The sequence below is a fragment of the Megalops cyprinoides genome, chromosome 23 (assembly GCF_013368585.1).
Source record: "Megalops cyprinoides isolate fMegCyp1 chromosome 23, fMegCyp1.pri, whole genome shotgun sequence".
In the NCBI taxonomy this organism is placed as follows: Eukaryota; Metazoa; Chordata; class Actinopteri; order Elopiformes; family Megalopidae; genus Megalops; species Megalops cyprinoides.
Genome location: NC_050605.1, coordinates 22,498,400 through 22,522,129, shown reverse-complemented (window position 1 = coordinate 22,522,129; position 23,730 = coordinate 22,498,400). Strand labels below are relative to the sequence as shown.

Here is a 23,730-nt window from a genome sequence, read left to right as displayed (position 1 = left end):
CAAGAGGCAAAAATATTCATAAAGGAAAGCTTTTATTCAGCGGGGAAAAAAAATCTGAATTTGATTTCATTACTCCAATTCCAACCAAACCAATATGGTAAGTCACTCACAAAAGTGCTCCAAGGCCAGATGCAATGTAAGATTTTACCTTCTAGGACACAATCGGAACTAAGTAGCTACTTGGAAGCTTGCGTGTACTGAATACCAAATTTTTAAGCATCTATTACGGCTTGGCACCACGGGTGAAGAAAACGCACCACACTTCAGAAATTCATTTCAGCAAGGGGACGTGAGAGAGATTTTCAGAGCTTTCCAGGCAAACCTAATTAGATTACAAAAAAAGGGGAAAAAAAAAGATATTTGGAAAATTACCCTGTTCTACAATGATAAAAAACTACAAGCAAAACTTGGCCATTTCAGAGGCTGAACAGTGCACCCAGAAGTATTAGCACTATATTAATGAAGTTTCTCTTCTGACAATTCATTATGAGCAAGAAATTCTGCTTCCTACAGTACTGCACTGTCTGATGAGATTATATGAGGCTTCAGGGCATAAAATATTTAAGGGCGGCAGTGTGGCACAGTGGTTAAGGAGCAGGGCTCATAACCTAAAGGTTGCTGGTTTGATTCCCCACTGGGGCACTGCTGCTACCATTGGGCAAGGTACTTAACACAATTATCTCAGTAAATATCCAGCTGTATAAATGGACAACATGTAAAAAAAATAAACCTGAAACCCAAGTCACTCTGGATAAGAGCCTTTGTTAAATGACAGTAAAACAGTAATGTAAAATACTGTTTTTAATCATTTATATATGATTATATGTTTATACTTCAATCATTCAAACTCTGTTTAAACTCAGTTCATGTAGTTTCACGCAAAGAGGTGAATGACTAGGCCCTATCCTCTCGTGATCACGTGACCTGCCCGCTGATCCACTCCCTGCTCACAGCGAGGAAGAGATCTCTCCCACACAGCTCCCATTACACCTCAAAACCAGGATTACCTTTAACAGCCCAATAAATCAATACTGCAGGTGCTGAAACAGACAGAGTTTCTAATAACGCCACCACTCAGGACACTCCCATTCTAATGCAAAACGCACTGCTCCTTAACAGCAGAGCAGCGAGAGATGCGTTTAGCCACAGACGCACTGAATTTTATAAAACATTGACAAGTGACATAAAAATTCATTTTTTAAACATCCATTCGCTTTGAACGGACCCAGGGACTGCACTCAGTGATTGCCTTTAGTCGGAGGGTCTGAAATTCCCTCAATCAGCAGGTTTCATGCCTTTCCCTTCTCACACAGCCTATCCTCCTCATTTCAGCCTGCACTTTTTTGCTGGATCTGTTCATACGGCAGTAACTGGAGCTGGAAGCAGCCCCTCAGACTGTTCTTCCAGTGAGACTAACACAGGACAGAGCGCATTTACCCGGATACCACAGCCGAACGAGGTGAGCAGGGCTGAGCTGACAGCCCATAATATCTGACACTGCGGTATGATTTTCAGAATCATAATGCCAAAAAGTTCATTACAAAACCAAAGCACGAATATTTATCACCGTTTACTTTGGTTTTGTAAACAGTGATCAACATGTGTACTAGGTGTGAGAGAAAGCTCAGGTTCTGTTAAAAAGAACATGCTTTTTGCTGTAGTATTTGTTTGCACTAACCAGAGTGAAAGAACGAGAAAAGTAAAAATAAAACTTAAAAAAAATTAAACAGTGTGACAGAGTAGCCAATTATTTCCCCTTTCACACATCTTACTACCAGCGAACACCCTAAAATACGTATGTGTGCATGAACCTGCCCCATGCAACCCTAACGGCGCAGAGAACTGTGCCTGAATGAAAAGAATACTCTGCTGCTACTCTACTCTGCTAAACACGGTTTCTGATTGAGTCATCTATCTGAAGAGGGGGCAGAAAATAACACAGAAAATGCAGCAACTCTTTAGAATTATTCCTGAACACAGAGCAAGGAAACAGAAGAACAGAGCAAAACAAGCGTTTCCACAAGCCTCTCAGCTCGCACCGTGAGGCAAAGCAGCGTAACACTGCTGCCACTGCTGTAGTGGCCATACAACCTGCGATTAGATACGCACACCGACTCGGGCCCACAGCAAGGAGGAAAAGAAATAACATACCAAAAAAAATAAATCATGTTGCCTTAGTACTCAGAATGCATTTAGAATACTCTCTGATAAACACAACCTGCAGACCTGGATCAGCAGGACGGAGAGGGTGATCCCAAACCCCCCATGCACCCGAGAGTACTCTAACCCCCCCCATGCACCTGAGAGTACTCTACCCCCCCCTCCCCCATGCACCTGAGAGTGCTCTACCCCCCCTCCCCCATGCACCTGAGAGTACTCTACCCCCCCCATGCACCTGAGAGTACTCTACCCCCCCCATGCACCTGAGAGTGCTCTACCCCCCCCCCATGCACCTGAGAGTGCTCTACCCCCCCCCATGCACCTGAGAGTACTCTACCCCCCCCCATGCACCTGAGAGTACTCTACCCCCCCCATGCACCTGAGAGTGCTCTATCCCCCCCCCATGCACCTGAGAGTGCTCTATCCCCCCCCCATGCACCTGAGAGTACTCTACCCCCCCCCCATGCACCTGAGAGTGCTCTAACCCCCCCCCCCCCCATGCACCTGAGAGTGCTCTAACCCCCCCCCATGCACCTGAGAGTACTCTACCCCCCCCATGCACCTGAGAGTGCTCTAAGTACCCATTTATACAGCGACAGGCACACAGGGATGGGCACAGGCCTTTCTGGGTGGGGGGTATGAGGACCAGGCGAGGGTGAGCCTTCAGGAAGTGTCACCGAGCTGTTTAACAGCGTCACTACAGCAGAGATAATCCCCTGTAAGACCCCCTCCTGTCTCCGCCCCTTTCCCCCCTGCCCCAAATCCACTTCCGAACAGGACGGTGGGCCAGACGGCCATTTAAAGCTTTCCTCAGGCAGACGGGTGGGGGGGGAGACGGGGGTGGCTGCTTGGTGTGACTGCAGACAAGCGCAACCAGCAGCGCCCCACACCCTGGGGAAGGAGAGAAAACAGGAACGGCAGAAACAAGCCAGCGCATCGTTCTCAAAGGCGTCACACACAGACAGCAGTGTGAGCCAACGGCTGCCTGCTCTTACCCACAGTTACTTACACAGGCTACAAGTTTTTTTTACAATGCTATCCATCTACACAGCTGGATATTTACTGAGGCAAGGGTTCTTCTGGGTTAAGTACCTTGCTCAAGGGTACAGCTGCAGTGCCCCAGCAGGGAATTGAACCAGCAACCTTTCAGCTCCTTACCGCTGTGCCACGCCACATGCAGGCGGTTCCGTGCGTTCATGCTGGAGCCGTGTGAGGGGTCCGCCTGAGACGGGCAGCTCGCGCAACGCCGCGCTCAGGGGCCCGCAGGTGAACTAATCTCTCACAATCGGAGGCTCAGAGAGGGCATTAGAGTCTAAGCCGGCAGACACGGTGCTGTCTGCTAATACCACAGAGTACGAACCGCAGATAAACACAGAGTGCTCACACAGCTCCGTCTTAAACACCCGCATTTCTAAGATTTCAACGCTTTACCGTGAGCCTATATTTCAGATTTAAAAACAAAAACTCAGATTCCTTCAGTGGGAGGAGGCAGGCTGGAACAGCCTGAAGGCCCGGGAGTCTGTTTCATCACAGGCCTGCTTGATCCCTGTGGGACTCAGACTCATCCCAAACCCGGAGTCCCCATTAGGGCTGTGTCATATCGTATCGTCCATGATATACCGGTACAATTCCTCCCCATAATAAGAAGCTGTCATACCGTGATCCTGACGATATAGTTGATGACGTGTTAACATACGCGCCGCAATGTGGGCACCTCACCATCTCAAACGTAGAACAAGCATGGTGGAAGGGGGAGGAGGAAGAAATAATCCCAAAAAAAGGAGCTTCCTGCATAATACGGAAGTGGTTCAGATACAACAAATCAGATGTGAATCAAACGTCTGGTTTGTAAAGTGTGTCAAAAACCCGTATCAACAAAGGGTGGAAACACACCAAATTTGTTCCGCCACCTCAAGCAAAAACACCGATCAGAATCTGAGGAAAGCCAGAAGTCACGCGAGGAGAAAGCGGTAATGAGTAAAGTTAAGCAAACTTTTTGTAACACTTCCATTTGTTTTTCCTGGGGTTAGATTATGAATCCTGCAAGTACCGGTGTTTGCATTGTCACTGGAATTTTAATTCGTGAATAAAGTTCATATTCTATTTTTTTAGCCTACTTAATTGGTATAGTTTAGTGTTTGATGATGGTCAGGATTAAGTTTTACTTTTTTTGGATCGATGTTTGTGTTTGCATGGCTCTCAAGTCTGTATGCTGATGTGACTTGTGGCCGAAAAGATAGTGTTGAATGGTGCCATTTTCATATCGTCATTTATATCGTTACCGCAAAAAATACCACGAAATAGCGTGATACAGTTTTAAGTCTGTATCGCCCACCCCTAGTCCCCATCCTCCCCTCAGCGGCTGCTCGGCACCGCCACTGCAGACCACAGCTGAGAACGAGGACTGTACCAAAACATATTGCAGGGTCCCCCATCAGAACAACGCTGATGGAATTACCTGTAAAAAGCTGATCTTATGTTTTACAGAGGGAAAATAACAGCCCAGCTCGTTTTGTTGTGAAGCAGGCCTACACATATAAACACTCCTGCTTGGGGTGATCCGTGGGAAGGGCGTTTCAGGGTGACCCGCGATGCAGGAGCTGACGAATGCCTCACTGACTCTGCCCTCTGCACACCAGCACCCCTCTGTCCCGCAGACTGGCCTCACCCCCCACCCCACAGAGGGCAGGGAGCACAGAGCTCATTAGAGCACGCAGACACCGAGTATCAGATAAGGATGACTCTTACAGCCCCCGGCTGCAGCAGCATGCCCCCCCGCCTTACACCACGCCCAGTCCGGTAAACGCTCTGTGTCATAATTCTCTCCGGCCACGAACTGAGCACAGAGCTGGACTTGCAGTGTTTCAGTGGCCGCTCTCCTGGCAGTAAGCCAGAAATTACGCCTCTCACACACACGGTAAGGTGAGTCACACACCGCACGGCACAGCGCGGCACAGCGCGGTGAAAGCCGGCGCTCAGTCGCCCGTTTTCGCCGCTTCGGGAGGCCGCAGTGACTGAGCGCTCCGCTCCTTCCAGAGGGAGGCTCTGCGGGGTTCAGGTTTCCTGCAGGAAACAGCCCCGTCCTTCAGCGCGGCCGGAGCCCTGAAGCAGCGCCGGCATGAAGGACACGGGGACAGCGAGACACCCCCCACCAGCTGCCACTGAGAGCCCGGGAGAACCCCCAAAGTGCAGAGCAGAGTCAGGCTGAACCCCCAAACCGCAGCGCAGAGTCAGGCTGAACCCCCAAACCGCAGAGCAGAGTCAGGCTGAACCCCCAAACCACAGCGCAGAGTCAGGCTGAACCCCCCCCCCCCCCTCCACAGCGCAGAGTCAGGCTGAACCCCCCCCTCCACAGAGCAGAGTCAGGCTGAACCCCCCCCTCCACAGAGGAGTCAGGCTGAACCCCCCCCTCCACAGAGGAGTCAGGCTGAACCCCCCCCTCCACAGAGCAGAGTCAGGCTGAACCCCCCCCCCCCCCCCCCCTCCACAGAGCAGAGTCACCCTGAACCCCCCCCCCTCCACAGAGCAGAGTCAGGCTGAACCCCCCCCTCCACAGAGCAGAGTCAGGCTGAACCCCCCCCCCCCCTCCACAGAGCAGAGTCAGACTGAACCCCCCTCCACAGAGCAGAGTCAGGCTGAACCCCCCCCCTCCTCCTCCACAGAGCAAAGTCAGGCTGAACCCCCCCCAGTGCAGAGTATTCAGCAGGACAGAGGGGGAAGCAGCTCTGCTTTCACACTCAGCACTGGAGTCAACACTCCCAACACCTCATGGGACAGGCAGGGTGAGTCTGCACACACACACACACACACACACACACACACACACCTCATGGGACAGGCAGGGTGAGTCTGCACACACACACTCCCAACACCTCATGGGACAGGCAGGGTGAGTCTGCACACACACACTCCCAACACCTCATGGGACAGGCAGGGTGAGTCTGCACACACACACTCCCAACACCTCATGGGACAGGCAGGGTGAGTCTGCACACACACACACACACGCACACACACCTCACGGGCAGGGAGAGTGCACACACACTCAAAGGACAAATGGATAAAAATAGTCTGCGAGTAAACACTGGTAATGAAACACTGAAGGGCTTTCGATTTGTACGACAGCCTTTTAGGCAGACGTTCTGCAAACACGAAAAGCCACTCTGCAGTGAAATTTAAAAAAAAAAAAACCTCCAGCTCTGGTGAAAGGCACCGCTTTCTACCACACACACAAACCTGAAACCGCTCCTCATCTCCAATCTGTCTAACCATGCTCAGCACATTAAAAAGCACCTCCAACCAGCGCTCTGAAGTCATTTTTAATTATTTTAAGAGGGAGGAAGATCAGTCGGAGAGCTCGGACTCATTTTTCCTCCTGTGAAACTCTGAGTGGAGTCCCCTGCATAGAGCCAACGTTAGCATGGATCCCTCGACACCAACCAGCCTCCAAAACCTGCTCCTCTAATGAACTTCAGCTAAACATCAGTCAGAGAAACAGACAGAGGAGATCACCTACTCCAAAAGTCCTGCTTGCATGTTGATGACATCACTGAACCCTTGTTGTGCGAAAATATCAAAGCCATAGTTTCCTAGTCCTTTATTAGCCATGTTCCTGCCTGGAATGCCTGCTACCTCTGACCCCAGCACTCACTCATCGCTTTGAAGGGCAAGGAAGTTATTTTTATACACGTACTGTTGAATACTCTGGCTGTCTTACAGATGAATATGGTACTGTTGTTCCACCATAATAAAGTGATCCTTTAACAAATAGCTACAATATTTTGAACAGAGAAAAATATCTCATGTCAACGTATTGTTTTCTAAAGATCTGAATCCATTGCATTGAAAGATCTTGCTGACAAGAGTTTCCAGACCCCTAGGCCCTGCTTTGTACCGCGTCAAAGCAGGGCCCAGGAAACCCGACAGTCCACAGGGAGACAGAGCGTTACCCACTAACGCAACACATGTCCAAAAACACGCAGTACACAGCGCACCTCACCCTGAGCAGAACTGTACAGGCAAGGTCATATACGAACATGTCCTATCATATTATAACACTGATATATGTATGGTAATTATAGTATTAGAGTAATGAAGGCTGTATGTCTTCAAGTACTCAAAAAATAGAGTATGGGCAGATGAAGGGAGCTTAAGAAAAATACCTTAACATACAGAACTGTTAAAACGACACCACGGTATATTATTCACACACAGTATAACTGTGCATAAATCCTATTTATTTCACTAAAGAACATATTTAAAAAATGTATTTCTATTTCTATTGGAGTGAAGTGAAGACACAAATACTGCAACTGCACCTAAAGGAAATTCTGCTTTTCATGTTTGCTCATAAAAGCAGTAAAATTCCATCTGTGTAGTGTGAATGGAGCAAGCAAAACGCTGGCATTTGCACAGCGCCACATGGAGACCAAAGTGAAACAAATACAACACAAACAGTTGTTTTGATTCAAAAATAACTTCAAAACAATTACAGCAGTAACAGACCCAGGGACAGCAGGAAACACTTCAGACACACTGACAGGCAGCATCAACATTTAAACACAGTGGAAAATGTACGCCATGCATCAGTAGTTTTTGTTATTTACTGCTCTGGCCAAACGCACTTGCCAACCTAAACAACAACAAAATCACAAACAGCTTTGTAAAGACACATTTAGCCTCACATTAAAGATAAAACTGCTACGCAGAAGCAGTAAATTGAGATACAAAAACAAAACAGAACATTGTAATTATCTGACATCTGCCTCTGCCAGTATTACAGCCTGGTGTATGCGAAAGTGTTCAAAACGCTGGTTTGGTGGAATTCTTCCGGCTTCGGCCGGTGGTGTGAATGGGGCGTCACGCTACGGGGATGCTGGCATTTTGCCAGCATTGTTGGTGTTGTGTTAGAAGCCGAGTGTGAGAGCGTGCGTGTGCATGTCAGGGGGTGCGTGTGAGCGCAGTGACAGGCGTTCTCTCTGCTCGGTGTGCTGCACACTCTGACAGTTTGTCCATGTGCAGTGAGCTGCTGCTTCTGTGGCGTTCCAGCTTAGCAGTGTGGAATCTGCATCCCTCCATCACCCTGCTTCTCTCTTTACCTCCCTCCCTCCCTGAAACACGTCCGTGCAAGGCCTCTTCATGGGAGGCCACGCTCAAACGCTCCTCTGGATATATCAAGCCCTGGCTCCAGACTCCAGCCCAAAGCAATCAAACCATTCTGCTGGATAAATCAAGCCCTGGCTCCGGACTCCAGCCCAAAGCAATCAAACCAGCTTGCTTTTCAGCACTGTAGTTAACTTGCGATAAAAATGGACACTCAGAATCGCCTCCTCTTACCAAACCATAGCTTCACACAAGAAACCATTTTCACAATAAAACTTTACACAAACATATTTATTTGCTGATTTAACTAGCATATTTAAGGAAATCAAGCCACGATTTTAATGGTATTAAACCTGCTCCATTTTAACTACGTGTGTGTGTAACATATATATTACATATTACACATATATATTTTATTTATATTACATTATATATAAAACACACACACACACACACACTCTACATTACTGACATTCAGCAGAAGCTTTTATCCAGAGTGACTTATTTATGCAAAAAATTATAACCTGTTAGCCACTTATACAGCTGGATATTTACTTAGGCAGTTCTGGGTTAAGTACAACCCAGAATTGTCCCAGCAGGGAACTGAACTGGCAACCTTTCAGTTATAAGTCCTGCTCCTTACCACAGCTACACAGCCGCCCATATATTCAACATGTTTCGTTTATATATGTGATATCTCAAGCACAACAATCCAAACAGACTTGAAGACACTTTTGGTCTCAGATTAGCAGCAAACTTTCAGCCCTCATTCGACAAACATGTATTCCAGCTTAATTTTCCAATGTGTCATCATTTACATGCGTAAATAAAACATCTTCTAGCAAGATACTAATGAGACATTAACATGGAATAAAAAACATGAAGAGGCCGCGTACAGAATGCACATCCGTAAGGGAGGAAATCTGATCCCAGATAAAACAGTGAGGAGAGGGGCTCACAGCTGTACGGAGGCAGCACTGTACCAGACTGAACCATGACTGAACTGAAAGACAAATACTTAATGAGTCACACACTTCTGCCACTGCAGACACAGTACCAGGCATATTAATATTTAAGATCCCACTGTACAGTTAATGCAGCTAAATCATACGCAGAGAGGAGAAGGACTGAAGAGCTGTGCCGTCTGCCTCCGACAGACATGGATTTAAGACGGCAAAAAAGCTGTTTGTTCCACACAGTCACTCCAAAACAAATTATCACTTGAGCACAAGATTAGGCCTCAGCTCTGGCCTGTGTCTTACTGGAATGCACATCAGAGCGGCCGTAAGGAGCGCCGTGTGTTTACTCCAGGAAAAAGGCAGCGCTGCATTCAGAGTTTAGCCCACGGTGGCAGGACACAGCCTGAAACTGCAGAAAGGAGTCACAGCAGAGGCAGCGAAGGCTCTATGAAAATTTAATGTCCTTAAAAGAAGCACACAGAGTGTTGAGGATTGGTTCTCTCTCCACCCCCCCCCCCCCCCCCCCCCCCCCCGGCTGCTTTTTTTTTTAACTCGCGTTGTTACACATTAAAGAGCCGTATAACTACACACCCCCTTCAGCCGGCTCACGCACGCAACACAGATGATATCCTCCTTTGTGGTGCTATTTATAAGACCTGGGATTGTTTAAAGATGGAGTTTCAGCATAGCCAGTACAGTGAAATAGCCAATACATTGTAGAATGTTTACAGTTGCAGATTTACCAGGAGCAGGTGCTAACACATAAGTCACTTTGTATCTCTTGGCACAGGAACACGAGTGTGTCATACCAATACATAGTATTGATTACTGATTGATACCGATGGGCAGAAAAAAAATGAACACTACAGTCCTAGATTAATGTGAAAACGACCAATAAACAAAATGTCTCAGACTCAGGCAAGAGAAAAGTTTCCTGAGTTGGAGAAGTTACCTTATAAAGGGTTGCATTTGTAAACATCTCCATTTTCACATGAGAAAAAGTGTCCTGATGAGAGATAAGGAGAGACTGTTTCCAAAAAGATCATGCAGGCGATAGCTCACCTTTCTGGAGCAATTTCACCTCTCCATTTTCCCTCTTAATTTCATTCATGACTTTGTGTTTCTTCTTCTCCCTCTCCTTCTCTTTGTCCTTCTCTTTATCTTTGTCTTTCTCCTTTTTCTTCTCTTTCTCCTTGTCCTTACTGTTATGGTCTGAAACAGAAAAAACAAGTGTTATTTCAAGCTATATCATTTACAACACCGTAACTGGAGACAGACTCCATTCAAATCACTAACCTGCGCGGCCATATTCACGCAGTAACTAAAATAAAAAATAAAATAAAAAAAAAAGCACAACACTTTTTACTCACTGTGATGTGTACAAGTAATCTGGCCAACTGCTAAAGCTTTAGTGACAAATAACTTTTAGAACCATCCCAATCTTCTTCAGTTCATGAAACAGTATGATGACACAGTTCAATTTTAGCCCCAATTTAGCACCAATAAGCCAATTACCAATTTCACTATGATTAACTTGGTTTATGTAATCCAGAATCCCATGGTGACTCTATGGCTTAGATCTCAGAGTGCCTGGAGCTAGGGTAAATGCTGTTTGGAGCACCTGCGAGCTGTGATACGATTTCCAGCATGTCAGAAAACCTCTGCCAGAATTGCACAGAGTATCAGGTTCCATAGGCCCATCTTACAAGAGGGGCTGCCAACAGCCAATGAAGATCAACCGTTTGCTAGCATAACACTGCAGCAGCTGTTTCTGGCCAGGTCGTCCCACAAACCAACAAGCAGCAAGTATCTTAAAAGAAGGCCCACAATGACAACACAGCAAGAGCACCAAAAAAAAAACTGGACAGGTGTGGAAGATTATGAGCTCGCAAAGCAAGCCGTGGCAAGAACAGAAGTTTACTTTATCCATCTGTAGAGACCTACTATAAGGACGGTTACACAGCCAGTGTATGGGGAAAGGTGTTTGCTTTTGGTACAAATAGTAGGTGATACTACATGCCCCAGATGTATGTTCTGTACTTTAAATACACTGAGCAAGCTACCAAAAAAAAAAAAAACCAGCATGCTTGGTGTTAGTCACGGCCACATTCGGAAGCAGTGATACTACAACACCCCTGATTTCAGAACTCCTGTGGCGTGTCAGCAATTCCTCAAACAATTCAGCTGAAAGAAACGTTGGCCATGTCGCACTACACGGCTTCACAGACACGCCAGGCCAGTGACTGCATCTAGCCTGCATACACCGGGGTTAATGTGAACCAGCAGCATGCAGCAAAACTGAACCTGCAAACGAAATGCGTGCTACGCGCTGTCTGAGCAGGGAGTCCTCCACACGCACTACAGCCGCGATGCCACCACCGCATCCTTCCTGACGACCCTGCTTCTGCTGACCCGGGACCCATTCCTCCAACCATCTCCCCTATAACCATGAGCTACACCATCGGCTCGAATCATTAACTGCTGCTTTTTTTGCTAATACACTGTTTTTACGATATGCAATAATTAATAAGTGGTACAACAATGTTTGCCCGCCAAATGAAATGGCAAATGAAAGCCAAATCATAAAATGAGCATAATATAAGTAGACTCTCTCGGGATTTTCAAAATGTGTGGTTTTAGGCTTAAATCCAACACCTTCCAACCACAAACAGCATACGGAGCAGCCATAAACTAGGGGTGCACTAATATACTCTCACAAAGCATTACAAGCAATCTCATGGAGTTCCACAAATAAAACACTACAAAAACGTACCCACACTGAGAGGGACAACTCATTTTAATAAAAAAAAAACTGAAACAAACTGAAAGTAGTACATTTAAAATTAAAAATCTCCAAATTCTCCAAAACAACTTAATTCCATCTGACCCACTGTCCTAAATAAATGACAAGAATCAGTTATCATCGAAACCAAAACAAAGTTAAATCCCAGTTCTGTCTGTTACAATGAAGTGAAGACACCGAACAGAGCTAATTTGTTCACATCCTGAAAACAGCACAGCAAGACCCCTGATACCTACACAGGCCTGCACACAAAAATAAACACGTCATCAAATGTATACGATAGCCTGCTGTCTGAAACTAACTCAAAATCTACGCATAGCTGGTAAAATTGTGAAAGAAATAAATCAACATTAGTCAACTTATAAATTCTATCCTACAAAATCCCGCGTAAATCTAGTTGGAGAAGGGAATGTTAGAAATGCCCAACATCCCAGCGACTGAGGACGGATGAGATGGCGTTGTGCAGCAGATTTTATCTCCTGTTGAAGCCCATTTTGTGAAATCACTCATTTCTGTCTTGCACCAAAGCACGCGCACACAATTACGGCCGCACGAGCCCATTCAGCGCCCGCACTTTTAAAGCCACGTTCTGAGGACGGCGTTGCTAGGGCAGTGAGATGACATCACGGCCTTAGTAACGAGGGCCCCCCGCGATGGCCCCTGGAGGTCAGCGCGGACAATACCCAGTAGGCACCTGCGAACGGGGGATCTGAAGCGGTGACTCGCTGCCAGAGTCATTTACACAGGACATACACACCGCCACGTAGCCAAAGGACTACGAGTGCGTCTCAGTTTCTACGAGAAAAAAAAAAATTACAACGCACCATAATTCAATAATTAGAAAGAACAAATACATTTTCTGGCAGCCACCTGATTGCAATGGCATTCCATACAGTGCGCAATTGCCTTGCCATGTTCCTCCAGTTTTATTTTGGGGGCGTGGTTGGAAACATTACTAAATGGCGGGCGATGTTCAGAGTGCAGTCAGCTTTCACTTCCAGCGCTGCCTCCGACCGCAATGGTGCACGATCATAATGACATACTCCTCATCTCACGCTGTCTGTGCCTACGCATCTTTCCACGCCTGTTTGCAAATATTTTAATAAGACGTCAAACGGACAAACAGCTTAAATATAATTCATTATCCGGATTAACTGGACAGCTACGCAGTGGCAAATGAGGAACAACTGACACTGTGGCTAACTTGCCCTGAATGACTGATATAATTCAGATAATAACGAACGAGTGGACGTTTCCAAAACACATGATCCTCATACAGCTAACGTCAGTTATGCCGTTGCACCCCACGGTCCCTTTGGGTAATATATCCGTTTATCAAGAGAGTAACTCTACACGTTAGCAAGCACGCTAACCAAAGTTCATATCAAAGTGCACTCAGCCATCACAGCGAAACCTACAGCGGTCTAAATGTTTTAAAAAGACTCGCATAGTTCGCTGGCTAACAGCAGCACACGCCATGGCAGCTAGACTAGACCGTGTCTTATCGTATTCTAATTTGTTTAACTAGCCTAGCTAGAAATGTCGACCAAATGCGCAGCAAAGTATCAAAATGCTTAAAACAAACCAAATTTATTTCTGGAAATCGAAATTCAACGCTAAAATTACATAGGAAATCTGAAACCACCCAACAATACACATACACAACAGGCACCTATTCGCACAACAAGCTAGCTTGTTAGCTAAGCAGCTAAGTAACGTAGAGAGCACATCGTCCGCTCCATGGCCCACATGCTCCTGTTTTCCGCAACGGGAGCAACGTACATGCATCAACACCGTCTCGATCGCCAACATTTTTTTCTTCAAACAAGCACACTGGCATAATAAAGCTATATTGTTTGCATATCTAACATTAGCTGCAGACAGTATTTACAGATAGCAGTCAGATAACGTTGGCTGCAACTCCCAAACGTTACAACGTTACCTTTCTGCACCAACTTCACCTCCCCGTTTTCCTTCTTCACCCCGGAGCTGATCAGACTGTTAGTTGCAGTGGGTAGCTTGTGTTTCTTCTTCTCCTTCTCTTTCTCTCGTTTCTCCTTGGGCTTCTTGGATTTCGAAGGGGACGCGAGGAAATCGCTCTGCTTAAAGACCTTGTGGATCGGTGCCTGGACTGGTGCCGCAGGGTTGCTCGCCTTAACGGGACCGAAGCCCCATGTTGTCGGGCTGCCATAACTCTGCTTCTGGTGCTGCTTCTCCGCCGCGCCGCCTCCTCCTCCCCCTCCTCCGCCTTCTCCGTTCACTTTCTTGGGTTTAAGGCTCTTCTCCTCGTTCCGGACCTTCTTGGGCGGCGGGGGGTGGTGGTCCCGGGAAGACTGCGGTCGGCTTTCTGATGCTGCTTTGGGTTCCTTGGGTTTTGGGAGCGGGCTTTTATCCGCCGCCGCGAAGTGAATGAAGCTCACTGACTCCGCCATCTTGGGGCTTTCTCTATTTACTCTCCCCGTCCGCTGCTGCTGTTTGTGTAAGAGGCAGAGAAGGGGCGGAGCGTCGTGACGACTGACAGGCAGAGAGGGGCGGAGCGTTACATCTACTGACAAGCGGAGAAGGTCGAAGGCGGGGTTTCTGCATGATTGACAACCGAGAATCCAAGAGTAGGAGGAGCAATGGGGCGCCTTGCAAGTATCAGAACGCGGGAAAAGGCAAGATGAAAATACCTTATGTTAAAGACGATGATAGATAAAATAAAATAAGTTTCATGATTTCACTTCAGGCAAGATACAGTTTATAATATGAAGCCACACTGTGCAAGTGCATAGAAATTTTGTAATCAAATATGTATGTGTATGTACCGTTTTTTGTTGGCTGTGATGCTGTGATTGTAATTCCATTTATTCGAAGTAAGCCCGAAAGTGACCGATGACCTTTTTCACTGACTACCTAGTTACTCGTGTTTACACTCCCGTTTGTGTTCTTACGTAGGTTATTATCTGAAAGAGGTCAAAAATATTAATTACGAAACAAACTGTTGTTTGACAGGTAGCCACATATTCACTTTGTATGTTATGCTATGAGTTAGCTAGCTAATTACAGACACGCGCGTTATTGGCTTGGTTATTGTGATTTTGTATAATGGCCTAAGACTTATATTCTCCATGTTTGTTACATTTTTACTATAACAGTGATAGCACTGTAATTACTTATGTAAAATCTGACCTTTAAAATGTAATCTTAAACCGTTAAGTTTGTTCCATAGAGGAACATCTAGGGCCGTCTTTGTAAGTTCAAGAGCGTGGCATCGTGTTTTTTGTGTTAAACTGCTCAGCCGCTGTGGCGATCCAGCTGTGAAGACGCTGTCCGCCGGACTCTCGGGAAATCCCACAGGCATGGCGCCGCGAAGCGCAGCGCGGCCGGGATGACAGGCGGCCGGGATGACAGGTCGCCCCGCCAGCGCGTCACAGCTTCAGCGGTGCGCTCATGTGGAGCGAGGCGGGAGCGGGGACGGAAGCTGGCGCGCCGCACGCCGGCCGACTCCGCACTCAGGCCTCAAACGCCCCTCTTTAACGCGCCGCAGGACATCCGACTGAAAGGCTCGGCCTCTGAAGAAGCGAGGCTCCCGGCGCAGCCTGCCGAGACTGCTGCATGTCAGCCTTTCAGAATCCATTCATCATCCAGACTGATTAAGTAAAATGTAGTATGCTCTGCTAGTAATAAAAATAAGTTACCGTTACAGGCGACAAAAGGGAAAGGTACGCTTGACAAAACAAAGGTGTCGGTGATGGGTAGGCTATCGTACAAAAGCTCTATTTATTGCCGCAACGCAAGTAAGAAAAAGAAACTGCGCTTTACTCAGGGCCGGTGCTGAAAACGGGACGGTCCTGCGGCTCCCAGAGCTCTTCTCCCACAGCAGGAGCACAACAATGAAGTCAGCTAGCAAAGTATTAGCGGCTTAATCTCCGCTGGAGTCCGTCCATGCTTTGCAATCAAAAGGCGTTCACTGTAGTGTATTTTAGACGAGGGACTCCCTTAGCAATTACTGCGGGGGGAAAATAACTTCTGATGTTGCATCAATGCAGTAACTCCTCTACAGAGACAAAGGATTGTTACCAGCAGAGACGCAGAAGTTGGGCAGACGCATAAGCGGCCGCCCCAGAGCAGCAGCCGCAGTCCTGGGCTCCGGCGCAGCCTGAAAAGTGGTTTTAGCGCGGGGAGGCTGACACGCAATTCCCAAAGCAACGCGGGGAGCACAATGAGAGACTGTAATCTTTAAAAATCATGTTATCCTACAGCTTTTTACAAATCACAGTCTTGAGCAGGAACACACAGATTAGATTAAATCTAGCGCCAGATATGGAGCGCCGGCTTCCGGAGAAAGCCGAGGGAAATCTTATTGAAGGGGTCAGGAACGCAGTTACACTCGCAGTTAGACTTCATAACGGCACCTAAAAATTAACAGCAATAAGGGTTGTGCTGTGCTGTGCTGAAGCATATCTCCTGCTATCAGGTATCCTTTTATTGAACCTGCTTTAGAAGACCTCACAGAAAGCCCTAATTAAATATGAATCCATCTTTGTAGGCCAAACAGGAGTCCCTGCAGCCCGTGAACTTCATCCAGAGATGTTATAATCTCCTGCAGCATTAAGCTGTACCTGCTAGCGTGCTCTAGTCAGTTTAGAGGGGGCACCAACACAGTGTGAGTACCCTGCTGAGTGCATTTAAAAATAGATTTGCTCTTTGCAAAGTCACTCTTAAAAACCCGGGGTAATGACACAGCTTTTGATTTTCTTAACTGTTGTTTCTCTGCAGGACTTGAACTAAAGACAGACTGCCACCGCTGCTCATACGCCTCACAGGTGATGCATCTCTGTTGCTGCACATGAGAAAGGAGACAGAGACACATCCTGTTGACCGGCAGGATCTCAGTTCATGGAATGCGGCTTTGCAGTAAATTAGGACCATCAGAGGCAATATTTATTTAACTGTATTTAACTGAATATACTCCAACAGCAGAGAGCATCACAGATTCACTCAGTATGTGAGGTGTACTAGCATAGAGCATCTTTTCAGTGTAAATCTGTACCAGACATTAATGCTTCTGTACTGCCCCTTTGATCTTTTCATGCAAGTAACACTAACTTTCCAGTTCTGCAACTGTGAACCTTTTCTAGCCTGCGATTTCTTGAATTTCAGGTAAGAAACACCGTAGAAAAACAGCTGTTTGAGTGAGGCACAGTCTGACAGAACGCTATAATTACATGATGCACGATGTGTTTTGCAATGTAATACGCTACAACTGAGTCTCAGGAGGAGGAGGTGAAATGAAAACGAGCACATATGAATTTTTTTTCTTTTTTTTTTTACTGACAACTCGAATGATTTCTGGAACATTACAAACAGGTCTGTGTGGGAGGGTGGCTGAGCGAGACCCTGGAGGCACTGCCACGGTGGCGTGCACGTGCCACTGATCCAGGGTCAGTTTCTCCAAAGGCACAGGCAGGCCCCAAGGCCAGAGAGGTACAGCAGAGTATGGGCCGAGAATAAAACAAGATATCATAGAAAAATAACCTTTACAATACAATTTACAAAAAAAAGTATTATTACAATCTTGAGCCCGTGCCATCTCGGTGGCTGGCAGAGTGTCCAGCCGTTTTTTTTTTTTATTATTTAAAAAAAGGAAAGAAATTAAAATAAAAAAACCCTGAAATTTTATCGAGAAACAGAAGGGCAAATAATTTACAACCAAAGGTACACAAGGGTTTGGGATCATGCAGAGACTTCTTACATCTTCTGTTAATAAGAATATTTAGCGACAGTAAATTTGTCAAATTATATACCTACTTGCCCTGTACATTAATAAACCGATGCATATATAGCTATCAAGAAGTTAGCAAAGAACAAAAAAAAAAAAAAACAGTAGTCCACTGCCCCTATGAATACGTGTCGTACTGTATCATAATAATACAAGTCTAAAAGTACTGTAACAGAGGAAGAATAGAAAGAGTTGTTTTTTTTCTTGAATTAAAAACAAAAATCCATCAGTAATCCTTTAAGTAAATAAGGCAGATTAATGGTCCCAGCAAGAAGCAGATTTAGCACCAGAATACAGAACCCCTGGCAGACAGTACAAGTACAGTAGAATATGTACCATTGCGTTATGGAGATTATCTACATTGCTTCAGATTGTGTTAGTCGGAAAGGGCCGTGTCTGAAGTGTGGAGAGTACAGTCTTCTCATCCATACACAGTGGTGCTTTAAGGAGAGGGAGGTTGCTCCTGGCCCGGAGGAGGCGCGGGAGGAGGCGCGGGAGGAGGTGGGGGGTGGGGGGGGGTCTGCAGCTATCATGTCCATTCTGCGGGGGGGTCCCGGGGGCCCCTGGGCTTTGTGCAGCGGTTACTGAATCCTGCAAAACAGCAGAGTGGACAGTGAGACACCACAGGGATGAGAGAGAGAGAGAGAGAGAGAGAGAGAGATGCACACGGTGACTGAGAGCTTCCATATGCATGGGACAGGACTTTCAGCGTAGCTTCTGTCTGGGAGGAAAAAACTAAACAGAGCTCAAATTTTGGAACAGTGTGCAGTGAAGGTCGAAATCCAACTTTTGATTCCAGCGTTTGGGCCACATGGCAGGAGCGGAGATTGAGGTCACTACTGTCTGACCTCCCTGACCTCATTCGTTTAGATTCTCAAGGTAGCAATTTTCCAGCGGCCGTCTGTGAGGGGAATTGTGCTGAGTGGCGTGTATTTCTCAGTCCTGGTTCCAGCAGCAAAACCAGGCAACTTACAGTACAACTTAAACCATCTTTTCTTTTACGGCTTCATGTGTAATGAACGACAGAAGCAAGTTTTTTTTTTTCTCCTCCTGTATTTAAGGGCGTTGGGTTCACGTGCACACAGGAGAAACACAGAAAATCCTCTACGCTCTGAGAGTGAGTAGAGGATTTTCCCATGAGTCAGTGGGGCTGGGGCTTGTGGAGTGACACGGTGTGGCGGGGTGTGAGAACCAGCCCCTCGCTCGCTCGCTCACCCATCTCCGTGGCAACCTCGCTCTCCCCCACCGCGTCAGCATGCGTGCTGGCAGGACTCACTTCCTCTCCCGGGACACACGTCTTCCTGTTCCCCCCCTCTCCCGGCTCATCTGGGGCAGAGAGGGGGCTGTTACCGGAGGCGCATGCAGGGCAAGCGGGGCTACAGCCAGATCACCCAGCCTGCTGTCTCATGGTACTTATGCATACAGCTGAGAATGGCTTTAACCTATTCTGTCTGTACATTTATTATGCGCTTTACTTTCAGATTACCCATCATGACTACACAGTCAGATTACACAGGATGGTAAACTTTGGAGGCCAAAAACCTCAAATGTATGAAGATACCAAGGTAACTATTCATTCTTGTTGCAGTAACAAACATCATTGCTAAGTTGCAGTTAACAGCAGTAAGCTCCACAGTGCAGCACCTTTGAAAGCATAACATGCAAGCATGTGATGTCATTTAAATGGTGTAATCACTCAGAGTGGGTCTCAGACAGGCTGAGACCCAGGGCCTGTGTGAGTGGCCTGCTGCCACAGTGGGGTGCCCCCTGGCCTGGGCCCCGAGCAGGTGAGCTGCACCTCCCTGACAGAGCCAGTGTAAACAGGCCTCCCACACACCGCAGAGAGAGAGAGAGCTCTTCCAGGCTGGCAGGGGACGGTGTGGGGAAAACACAGCTGGAAGGGAGACCAGACAGCAGCCGCTAGGGAGCACAGCGCTAACCCACGCAGGAGTGACTGACAGCCGGGGAGCCTCACACCAGAGAGATTACATACATATACACACACACACACACACACACACACACACACGCACGCACTCACACGCACACACTCACACGCACGCACGCACTCACACGCACGCACGCACTCACACATATACACACACGCACTCACACTCACGCACACGCACTCACACTCACGCGCACACACACACACACACACACACACGCACTCAGACACACACACATATATACACACACGCACTCGCGCACACAGACACACTCACACACTCACAGACCTAAACACAGATATATGCACGCACACACACACACGCACACACACACACACACACACACACACACACACATATACACACACACACGCACGCGCACACACACTCCCCATTCCCTAACTCGCACACACAGACCTACAGACACACACATTCACACACAGTCTCTCTGATCCATCTCCCACCAGACACTCACAAACTCTCAGCCCCCATCACAGACACAGATCCACTCTCTCTAACCCCCAAACACACACACACACATAATTCCAGACAGGGCTATTTAGTGTCTTTTAATGACATGAATCATTCATTTTCACAGTAATCTCAGAGGACGATCAGATTAATTATTTGTGCAGGGATTGTGATGCTGTTTAGCATTTCAGAGGCGTGGGCTGTGTCAGGAGTGAGACTGAAGCAGCCTGGGAATTCACCCCCCCCAGCCCCAAGCGGTATGAGGGGGGAGGTCACCGCCGCAGCACTCAGTAGAGCTGCTCTCTCCATTCATCACACCCATCCTCCCTCAGATCAAACAGCATGGCTGAGCTCTGCCCGTGCAGAGAGCCACTACTGTGCTTTCAACCGCCGAGCGGGAGGGGCTGGCCCGATTTCAGAACCCCCCCACGATCCTCCACACACACCACGCGCACGGCATCACATGACCGCCCAACTGTGAGGCTCCGCCTACCTTTCTCTGCACTCCTGGGGGTCTTCGCACTCTGTGGGGACAGGGAGAGAGAGAGGACAGGTCAGGTCACAGAGGACTCAGAAATGCAGCTTTACATTACATTACACTGTCACTTAGCAGACGCTCTTATCCAGGACAATTTACATAGATTTGAGTTTTTTTTACATGTTATTAATATATACAGCTGGATATTTACTCAGGCAATTGTGGGTTAAGTACCTTGCCCAAGGGTACAGCAGCAGTGCCCCAGCGGGGAATCAAACCAGCAAACTTTCGGTTACAATCCCTGCTCCTTACCACTATGCTACACTTCCACCCTTTTCAGAGGTAATCAGAAAAGGAAGATGTTTTTACTAGGGGCTCTGGTCACATGACCTCACCTGAGGGAAGTCTGTTGCTGTTCCCAAAATGTCTGGGGAGCCGGTCCAGGCCGCTAGGCTCCCTCCAGTGCTGCTCCTATGGCCTGGAGAGTCTGCAAGAGAGAGGGAGAGGGAGAGAGTTAGCCCAGCTGGAGGGGACACCCAAAGCAGACTCCCGCGCTGCTCTCAGACTGGAGAGGAAGTCTCTCTGTTCCGGCAGTTTGAGAGCCGCAGACAGCGGGTGTGCCGGCTGCAAGGCAGAGGAAGGTCACATCGCTGATTAAAAGCACTCAGATGCCAAAGTGTCCATTTGCATTTCAGAGGCAGGCAAATGTGAAACATGCCACATTTGGACCCTGTAAGAGTGCCGTACGGTTTGAAGTGCTGACTGTCCACTTAAATTCACCCATCCGCTGCTAATCCCCCACTCCACTGACAATTAGTGGGCGATACGAAAGAGCCGATGACCAGGAAATGACATCAATCTCACCCCAAACGCTCCTGGTCTCCACGCACCAACTCCAAAACCTCACAGCCTGGCCGGAGCAGCAGTGTTTGGGCATCAACAACTCTGTCACAGAGGTGACCCAACACTGCAGCTCAGCTACTTTCCTGACCTGCAGTTTACAGCATCCTCCTGGGCTGCGAGGCCCATTTACGTCACCTTACTGCCATTTGGCAGACACTCTTATCCAAGCAACTTGCACCGCTTACAGTTATGTACATTTTATCCATTAAAACATCTGGATATTTACTGAGGCACTTCTGGGCTGAGCACCTTACCCGGAGTACAGCAGCAGTGCCCCAGCAGGGATTTGAACCGGCAACCTTTCAGTTAAGAGCCTTGCTCCTTACCACGAAAGCGGCATGTTTTACAAATCTAGCTTCAATAGTTGTGTTTAACCGCATCATTTAAAACCGAAGCCTAACCATGCAAGGTTTGGCTGGAATGATTTAGCGTAAACAGCCGATTTGTGAGCAGTGACTGCAGGGAATACTACTGTACTGCTCCCACGACTCATATTCACCTCCTGCACGGGTTCCTCCGATCGCTTATAATCAGCCATGTCTATGCTTACAATCACATGCTCTGCTTGCCATATAACGTGTCAGTCGGCAGTTTCATACGGGAAGAGCATCACTCATCATGTCGCCTGCTCCTGGACAACAACCTGGTCTCAGACACCTGGTCAGTGCGGCCCTTCCAAACCAGGACTCAGTATGCAAACGAGCGGCTAATTAGGGCCTGCTTCGTCAAAGCCAGCGCGGGTAAACTTCCAGCACGGTGTATGAGCAGGCACCTGGATGCAGCTACACAGGTCTCTCTGTGGGGGGCACTGGGGTCCCGTTTTCAGAGCAAAACCATTGGTCAGCATCGTAATCAACCCGCAAACACACGACCCATTGAGCTGGAGTCTGATTAGCGCAGGAGAGGATCCAGCACGTAAACACTGTATCCGCATTACTGAATCTGCCCATGTGTAAAATTATCAGACCAAAGGGAAAAAACCCTGAAGCTCCAAACTGTTAAAAAAAATAATGCAGCTGTTTGGAAATAGCAGATGCATAACATCTACCTGTGTAAAAAAAAAATTCAATCAACCACATCTTCACATCTCTCTCTCTGGCTCCGCGCACTCCCATCAAAGCCAATTTCATCCTGCATGAATTACGGCTGATATTACAGCGCGAGGACGTGCCCTCGCTGTGAATGATAACGGAGCGGAGAGCCATCATCGGCAGCGCCGATCTCCCCACCCGCCCACGGAGATGAGCTCCGCTCCGCTCTCCTCTCCGCTCCGATCACGGTGTCTGAGCTGATGACGTCCTGCACTTCACCCCGATGTCCGACAGCATGCGGACTGGGAGTCACTTTCAGATCTCATTCACTCGCTGATTATCACTGTCGTGCTGCCGGCGGGAAGGTTCGTGTGCGGGTGCCGCGTGGTTCATGAATCGCCTTCCTTACCCACAAGTCCCTGGGTCTGTGCACCGGGAATGCAGTTTTAATACAACAGGTAGCTAAAATGTCAGGAAGTGTGAGATAATGCTGATCTCAGGTTAAATGACTTTTAACCTTAACAGAGGGTAAAGTCGGATAATGGTTTTGAAAATGAGTACAGCCAGAAGCTCAACTGTCCTTCCTAAATTTTGCACCTAGTCTTACATATGAGGCTGCAGAATGTTCAAATGAAAAATTTGTGAAAGGTTTACAGGGTGAGAGTGTAAAGCGGAATATTTTAAAATCCCACTGTGGAATATTTCAAAGTCTCATCGAGTTCCTCACCAAGGCAGCAACCAACTTTTTCAAAACAAGAGCAGAATTTTAAAATCTTCCAGCTGGGAGTTTGTAGCAAGAAATCATCATTATAACTTTGTACTGGAGTTATATGTTGTACTTTTTCACTCAGTTACTCACATTTGAGAATGAAGAGTTCTGGTTTATTTTCCCCTGTGCTTACAATGTGTTTATAATATATAATGTACTCTATACTATATATATATATAATGGTACCCTATACTTAATTTCACTACAGCTTGTCTTTTTCTAGATCTTCCTCTGTCCAATCGGTGAACCTGAAGTCAAACACTGTTCATGGTGTGAGGAGGTGATCTTGGCGCCCTCTCGTGGTCTGAGCCTGAACAGCATCATAAGGAGGGCCGACAGAA

General features: G+C 47.4%; 2 protein-coding genes across 2 annotated transcripts in view; both read right to left on the bottom strand.

The window, feature by feature from the left end:
• LOC118770295 (lysine-specific demethylase RSBN1L-like) overlaps positions 1–14,496 on the bottom strand; it is a 39,445-nt gene extending 24,949 nt beyond the window's left edge. Inside the window, exons 1-2 of the mRNA XM_036517881.1 lie at positions 13,967–14,496; positions 10,284–10,433 (exon numbers count right to left, since the gene is read on the bottom strand). Of these exons, the coding sequence (XP_036373774.1) occupies positions 10,284–10,433; positions 13,967–14,456 (640 nt within the window). The 5' untranslated portion in view covers positions 14,457–14,496. The remainder of the gene's footprint in view (positions 1–10,283; positions 10,434–13,966) is intronic.
• Positions 14,497–18,301: 3,805 nt separating this feature from the next.
• Positions 18,302–23,730, bottom strand: part of ptpn12 (protein tyrosine phosphatase non-receptor type 12) — a 40,130-nt gene continuing 34,701 nt past the window's right edge. Inside the window, exons 16-19 of the mRNA XM_036517512.1 lie at positions 21,082–21,173; positions 20,702–20,732; positions 19,004–19,114; positions 18,302–18,379 (exon numbers count right to left, since the gene is read on the bottom strand). Of these exons, the coding sequence (XP_036373405.1) occupies positions 18,318–18,379; positions 19,004–19,114; positions 20,702–20,732; positions 21,082–21,173 (296 nt within the window). The 3' untranslated portion in view covers positions 18,302–18,317. The remainder of the gene's footprint in view (positions 18,380–19,003; positions 19,115–20,701; positions 20,733–21,081; positions 21,174–23,730) is intronic.